Source organism: Petaurus breviceps, unplaced genomic scaffold (genome assembly GCF_028583685.1).
Source record: "Petaurus breviceps papuanus isolate PSGF00001 unplaced genomic scaffold, PetGlider_PUasm1.0 189, whole genome shotgun sequence".
NCBI classification, from domain to species: Eukaryota; Metazoa; Chordata; class Mammalia; order Diprotodontia; family Petauridae; genus Petaurus; species Petaurus breviceps.
This window is the reverse complement of record NW_027185809.1, coordinates 35,604,663-35,612,264: the sequence shown is the minus strand read 5'-3', so window position 1 is coordinate 35,612,264 and position 7,602 is coordinate 35,604,663. Positions and strand designations below refer to the sequence as shown.

Sequence of the window (7,602 nt, the reverse complement as noted above, 5' to 3'; positions counted from 1 at the left end):
TAGTCAGAGATTTGATCTTCTCTTGCAGCTGCACGGCCAGCGCCACCAAGATTTCATTTTCTCCTTCCAGCCGACTTTACCCCCGAGAGCCCCCGCTCTGTTAGCACGCAGCCTGGCTTGGCAGATTTCGGAGGCATAGGCTCGTCTCTTCCTGGTTTTCAGATCGCAGCTCCTGCTGCGAGGCCGTGTTATTGCTGGGATTTCACGCTCGAGTGGCTCTTGCGTAACCCCGGCCCTGGCCGAAGTTAAAAAAAAAAATCCGGGATTAATCATTACGGAAAAGCAAATACACTTCCGCCCCACAACACGTCCTGTTAGTAAAAGTAAATCAAGGTTCGGTCTCGTCCCAGTTGCTGATTTCACACGTGTGCTAATCCCCAACCCCTCCCTCCCCTCCCCCAACCTATATGTCCATGGATGTACAGGCTCCTGCATTCATTTGCCGGGCCACTAGGAGCTGACAGCCCGTGAGGGATCGACGAGGCCTGATCCTATCTAAGGTGCTTAGTATTTACACCCACTATAAAGGCGGCCCTTGTGAGTATAGTCGGCCTCGTTTACAGAGGGGTGAGTGTTTCCAAAAAAAGCCTTTCTCGAAGGAGCTCTCAGCCGAGTGAATAGCCCAAGGGTGACGGAAGGTTCAGGAGGAAAGAGACAGGGACAGAGAGAGAGAGCCTTTTTTAAAAATGTATTTTTATTAATGCCAGCCGGATGAAGCCGTGGCGCCGCGTGGAGAAGTCAGCGGGAGAGCACCATTCCCGCAGTGGAGTGAAGGACAAGAAGAGATGACTGGATCCAGTGTGTGCTTAAAGCCGGGAAAGAGGCTGGGGAGCTAGCTTGGACGCATGGGCAAATGGGCTGAGAAGAAGCTTTTTAGAGTGTTTACATCTCTACACCAAACATAGACCGCTCCCTCCGCTAAAAATCAACCAGCCAGCCCCCAGAGCTATGGGGAAACCTTTTGCCCGGATTCTGGGCCCAAAGCACAGTGGTTTAGTCGAGTGAACTCTCCCAAGTGCCCCATAGAAGCCCCTCCCGCAGAGATCTCAGTCATTGCTCCCTCAACTTTCCCCCTAGCCGAAACAACCCACTCGTTAAGTAGTAGGATGGGGAAACGAGTTGAGACCGTAGGTTCAGAAGTGTTTCAAACCTCTCCTAGGGCGAAGTGCTGCCATAGGATTTATGCCGTAAAACTCTAGTGGCATTTCACTTGGTATCCTCGGAGACTAAGCTATCTCATCTCGTTAGTAATGTGCACTACTGCTCTTTAAAGTCTGGGACCCACTCCCTCTCACCCCCTCCCTCCACCCCATTCTGAAGCAAGATTCTCGAAGTATTCCCTTTTGTCCAGAAACCCGACAGTGAAATATGTTGTAGGTGTCCCTATCCCCCTCCTACTAACACAACAACCCCCACCCCCACCCCAAACTGAGGAAGCTTCAGGCAATTAAGATGCTAGAATGATAAATTCCTAAGGGAAAAAGCACTTTTTTAAATGAAAAGATTATGAGAATACAACAGAAATTATATATGTCCATCTCCTACCTATGTGCATATGATGTCTGCTGCATATGTGAGTACATATATGGTACACTATGTCCCCAAAGTTATTATATAGGCAGACATGTATGCACATAGCAAACATCACTGTGATTTGAAATGAGCTCCTTCCCACATAAATCTTGGCAAAGAGAAGGTAAATTATCATTTTCCAACATTTTGGTTAAATATAAGGATGGGTTGAATACATACTAAGATACAGAAATGGGTTAAACAAGTAACTAATGTCCTCCAGGTTCATGGGAATGTCACACAGTCCTCCCCCTTCACACACCCTTATATACTTTGACTCACCCTGGGGTAACTGGTTACATTGCAATGGCTGAAGTATGTGTGAGTGATGCAATACTGTTTGCAGCCCTTTGTAGAAAAATAATTGCCATGATCCAAGCAGGCCTGGCAGTGAAAGTTTATTATTGTTGGGGAGTGGACAGCAATTTCATTGTTTTGCAAAAACAGAAACCAACTGCAGAGGGAATAAAAGGCAGGGGTCCCCAGAGCCATCTTTGCCCCTACTGCTCCTTCCCTTATAAAATCTTTTCCCTAGGAGCTGAAGCCCCAGAGTGGTGCAATAAGGCTGGGGTTCTGAGAAGGTATTACTGAGCGTGGCATGGTAGGGGGATGGTAGGATGAGATTGCCATATGTTCTAAAGAATCCCTACCAAAAGAGTATTTTCTTATTTGTTTCAATGGTACATTTTCAAGAGAAGTCCCTTCCTCCTTCCTCCCTCCTCCCCCCCCCCCATCCATGATTTGGTAGGAACCTCTTAAATATATTAGCATACGATGATCTGACCAAAGTGTTCTGCTATAAGGTAAATGTCCTAAGCAAAGGGCATTCTCAGGAACAAGGCAGAAGGGCCATGTTTTGCCTTTCTCACAGCACTATCAGATGAACTTCAGTTTTTAAAATGCAATGCATTATTGTTATTAAATGGAGGGAATCCTGTTTCCCTTTCCATTAGCAAACACATAAATTACTCACCTGTTTGGCCTCTCCAGCACCCTTCAGCTATACAAAGAGCCCAGGTTACACAGCCCCCTGGTTTCACAACTCGGCATCTGCTGGACCACTCTGTGCCAGAAATGAAAAATGGGATAGCTCAGTCTGTCTCCACCACCATCATTCATTGAAACTCCAGTTCCTATGGTCCCTTGATCAAGAATGGAAACCATTAAATAGGAAACACAGAATGAGATTGCTAAATAGCTGATTTTGTTGGTGCTGTGCATTTTGGCACTAACAGTGGAAAACTATATAAAATACCCGCACGGAAAATGGTTTGATCCCTGTTAGAAAACTCTAAATGTGACGGGTAATGTCTCTTATGAAATTTACAGCTAAAATTCTGAAATGAGACGTTTGAACTCACGGGGGGGGGAATGATGCATGTTTCCTGAATGCATTTTCACATTGGAAAGCTGGGCATCGGCTGAGGAAGGGAGGGGAGAGAAAGATCATCTTCGGTTTAATTTCCAAACATAGCCCTGGGTATTTCTTCACTTGATTTCCAGCATTAACTTGCATTGCTTCAGCTGTTGTACACACAGAGTCCGGGGAGGGCGGGGAGAAGCGGGAGGAGGGGAAAGGCTGAGAGGAATCTGGGCTGCATGCCGAGCATGCGCATTCCCTATGCAACAAGTGGGCTCTACAGACAGAGGAAGTGTAAAGGGGAGGGGGGGACTGGTGCAGAGCATGGCGGTGACGTCACCGCTCCGCCCGGGCGGCATCCCGCGCGGCTGAGCCGGGGACAGCGCGAGCTGCAGCCCGAGCGGGAGCGCGAGACGCGCCTCTGGAACGTAGAGTAACAATCACAATCCCCACATTCCAATTCCGAACGGGATGTGACAAAAGGCAGCACCGACGGAGAGTCATGCACCCTACGTGAGCTACGGCAGCCGCGGCAGCCGGGGACAGGACCGGGGGCTGCTGAACCCTAGGCTGCTCCTTTCATCTGGTGTGCGTCCGGGAAGCAGCGGCGGCAGCTCAGCGTGTGCAAAATCTTACAGCCACCAGGCGGAACATCCAGTGCTGCAGGAGGGCCAGGACCGCTGCCAGGGGCTCCCCTTAAACCCTTTCTTCTGTTGCCCTCTCTCTTCCCTTCCTCATACTCTTCCCGTTCCTCTTGTTCCTCTTCCCTCCGGAGAAGCAGCGGCAGCAAGAGAGAACGGAGACAAGCCGAGGGTAGATACGGTTACGGTAGCCCTTACAAGCCTCTGCCCAGGGAAGAGGACAGAAACCGTAGGGAGGAAAGGCAGCAGTGACAGTAACAGCGGGGTCCTGCGTTCTTACCCTACCCCACCCCCCACCCCCTTCCCAGCACCCCTGTCCCAGGGGCAACAACACCAGGAAGAAGTCGACAGATTTCCCCTCCCCTGCCAGAAAGCTGCAATAGGAGGCGGGGGCAAGGAGGCAGCTCCTCTGCCACCCAGGTGGTGGAGCAGCCGCCGAGAGGCGCAGCGGCAGCGTGTGGCAGGAGGCAGAATCTTCTCCCCTTTCCTCTACTCCTTCCCCCGCCCGCCAGCCCTCCCCGGAGGAGAAAGAGCAACAGCAGCCTGGGCGGGTAGGGACCAATCTGCCCTTCCCCCCTCCCCTTCCCCTCCCTCCCCCGGGCCGGCATCATGTCCTCGGCGCAGGTGGCTTCCTCTCGGAGACAGTCGTGTTACCTGTGCGACCTGCCCCGCATGCCCTGGGCCATGATTTGGGACTTCACGGAGCCAGTGTGTCGAGGCTGTGTCAACTATGAGGGTGCAGACCGCATCGAGTTTGTGATCGAGACAGCCCGGCAACTGAAGCGAGCCCACGGCTGTTTCCAAGACGGCAGATCCCCCGGGCCGCCACCACCGGTCGGGGTCAAAACCGTGGCCCTTTCCGCTAAGGAGGCGGCGCAGCAGCAGCAGCAGCAACAGCAACAGCAGCAGCAGCAGCAGCAACTCAACCACGTTGACGGCTCTACAAAAGCGGCGGTCTTGGCCGCGCCGTCTGGCCTAGAGCGCTACGGTCTGAGCGCGGCGGCAGCTGCAGCCGCCGCGGCGGCAGCTGCAGTCGAACAGCGAAGCCGCTTCGAGTACCCTCCGCCCCCGGGAAGCCTAGGGGGCAGCGGGGGCAGCGGCCACGCCACCAGGCTCCCCAACGGGTTGGGCGGCCCCAATGGCTTCCCCAAACCGTCCCCTGAGGACGGGCCCCCGGAGCTGAACCGGCAAAGTCCTAACTCTTCATCTTCTCGCCGCGGGGCACACGGGGGGTTGGTGACAGGGATACCCCCCGGGAGTGGGAGTGGTGGAGGCAGCGGGGGTCCCCTGAACGTACCCCCCAACCTGCTTCCTCAGACGCTGCTCAATGGGCCGGGAGCAGCCGTGCTGCCCCCACCCCATGGTCTGGGCAACCGCCCACCCCCGCAGGGCTCCGGCGTGGGTGGAGGCGGGGGTCCTTCCTGCCTCGGGGGGACCACCGTGGCCTCAGGCTCTTCGTCCTCTTCCTCATCTTCGTCGTCCTCGACCTCTTCTTCATCCTCAGAGGCCTGCGCTGGGGGTAAGAGGCCTGGTTCGGTGTCCAGTACCGACCAGGAACGGGAGTTAAAAGAGAAGCAGCGCAACGCGGAGGCCCTGGCAGAGCTGAGCGAGAGCCTCCGCAACCGGGCGGAAGACTGGGCCAGCAAACCCAAGATGGTACGGGAGACCCTGCTGACTCTGGCCGGCTGCACCCCTTACGAGGTCCGTTTCAAGAAGGACCACTCGCTGCTGGGCCGCGTCTTCGCTTTCGACGCGGTCTCCAAGCCGGGTCTGGACTACGAACTCAAGCTGTTTATTGAATATCCCACAGGCTCGGGCAACGTGTTCTCCAGCGCATCTGGGGTGGCCAAGCAGATGTATCAGGACTGCATGAAGGACTTCGGCCGCGGCCTGTCTTCAGGTTTTAAGTACCTGGAGTACGAAAAGAAACATGGCTCGGGAGACTGGCGGCTGCTGGGGGACCTGCTGCCCGAGTCAGTGCGCTTCTTCAAGGAGGGAGTCCCCGGGGCAGACATGCTGCCCCAACCTTACCTGGACGCCAGCTGCCCAATGCTGCCCACCGCCCTGGTCACCCATCCTCGAGGCACGGGGGGGACCGGGGGAGTCGTTGGGGTGCTCCCTCCTGCCAGCGCCTCCAGCCGTGGGGGAACGGCTGGATTGCGTAAGAGGAAAGCGTCCCCGGAGCCACCGGACTCGGCGGAGGGGGCGCTGAAGCTGAGCGAGGAGCAGCAGCGCCAGCAGTGGATGGCTAGCCAAAGCGAGGCCCTGAAGCTCACCATGTCCGCTGGGGGGTTCGGGGCAGTGCACGGAACTGGGGGCCCACCTCCGCCCCCGCCCCCTCCCTTGGGGCCCCTCTCCAACCGGACCACCCCACCCGAATCAGCCCCTCAGAACGGCCAATCCCCCATGGCGGCCCTTATGTCTGTGGCCGACACGCTGGGTAATGCCCACTCGCCCAAGGACGGTAGCTCAGTGCATTCCACTACGGCCACTCGAAGGAACAGCAGCAGCCCCGTGTCACCGGCCTCGGTGCCAGCCCAACGCCGCTTGGCATCACGAAATGGGGATATAAACTTACAGGTGGCACCCCCACCACCCACTGCCCACCCGGGCATGGACCAAGTTCACCCCCAAAACATTCCTGATTCCCCCATGGCCAACAGCGGCCCCCTTTGCTGTACCATTTGCCACGAACGTTTGGAGGACACACACTTTGTTCAGTGCCCTTCCGTGCCCAGTCACAAGTTCTGTTTCCCCTGTTCTAGGGAAAGCATTAAGGCCCAGGGGGCTACCGGCGAGGTATACTGCCCCAGTGGCGAGAAATGCCCCTTAGTCGGTTCTAACGTACCTTGGGCTTTCATGCAGGGGGAAATCGCGACTATCTTAGCTGGGGACGTTAAAGTGAAAAAAGAGAGAGACCCTTAAAACCCAGCAAAATCCCCTTTTGGCCTCAACCTTACCCCCACTCTCCTCCAAGCCAGATGTCTCCCATCCCTTCCTAGTCTACAACCCTTCCTCCCCCTACCACGAAGATGTAGAATTGTGAATATAACAAAACTGCAAAAAGTTAGTCTTATGTATAGACATTATTTTCGTCGTATGTTTCTATATTTTGAAACAAAGGTATGTAACTCTTCTTCATTTGAAGGATAGAGCTGGTTTTTGTTAAACAGAATATAATATTGTTTGGTTACTTACACAATACCTGTTTTTCTCATTTATTTGGTGGCAGTGTGTTTGCCTAGGTACAAGATTTACTAGCCCCTTAGCAATTACCTGCTGCTGCTGTGTATTTTTGTAAATGTTATGCACTTCTCTAAAAGGAAAAAAAAAAAAAGAAAAAAAACACCTTTTCCTTCTTGCCAAGGCCAGTGTTGATGCCTAAAAAAAAATTGCTACAAAAATGGTGATCAGCTTCTGTTTTACCAAGCCCTGAGTGTTTAGTCTTCACTTAATTTTGTTTTGTTTTGTTTTGTTTGCAAAACAGCGAGGGGGGGGGAGTCTGGGGGTGGGGCTGGGGGGGAGGGTGTTTTTTGTTGCAAGTTTGTAAGGGGAAAAAAACTGTTTCAGTTTGTTTCTATTGATCTGAACGTTTTTAATCTTCATGTGTTTTTGTTTTTGCTTTATTGATGCACGGATGCTTTGAGGAGTAGAGCAAAATGCTGTACATGGAAAACATGCTCTGTTTGTCCTTTATACATTTCTGTAGTTAACAGAACACTGTAATGTGCCTTGGAGCTTAGTAACTTGTAATAAATTCAATTGATATTAATACTTCCTGAGTAGCAAGTTTATTTTTCTCAGTGCTAAGGCGACTGCTCCAAAACATGGGGCGCCCCCTCCCTTCGTTATTTAAAAGCCTCCAAAGTATGCAACAAAAACATGTCTGCCTTTGAGAAGTCCTTCATGGTGGCCTCTATGAAAAAGCTGTGCTGGTGTTATCTAAACGTATCTACATCTTGGCACCGCGCCTATTTACATTTCACCTTTTAATGCTGTGGTAGCGATTGCTGACTAAGCATTTTCTGT

General features: G+C 53.0%; 1 protein-coding gene across 1 annotated transcript; it reads left to right on the top strand.

Annotated features, from left to right (window-relative positions):
• Nucleotides 1-2,936: 2,936 nt before the first annotated feature.
• IRF2BPL (interferon regulatory factor 2 binding protein like) lies at nucleotides 2,937-7,345 on the top strand. Its single transcript, XM_069092280.1, has one exon. It carries the CDS (start codon nucleotides 4,183-4,185, stop codon nucleotides 6,496-6,498), a length of 2,316 nt encoding a protein of 771 aa, XP_068948381.1. The 5' UTR covers nucleotides 2,937-4,182; the 3' UTR covers nucleotides 6,499-7,345.
• The last annotated feature ends 257 nt before the right edge of the window (nucleotides 7,346-7,602 follow it).

Coding starts and splice junctions, on each gene's coding strand:
- IRF2BPL (XM_069092280.1), top strand. CDS start 4,183: ATGTCCTCGGCGCAGGTGGCTTCCTCTCGGAGACAGTCGTGTTACCTG.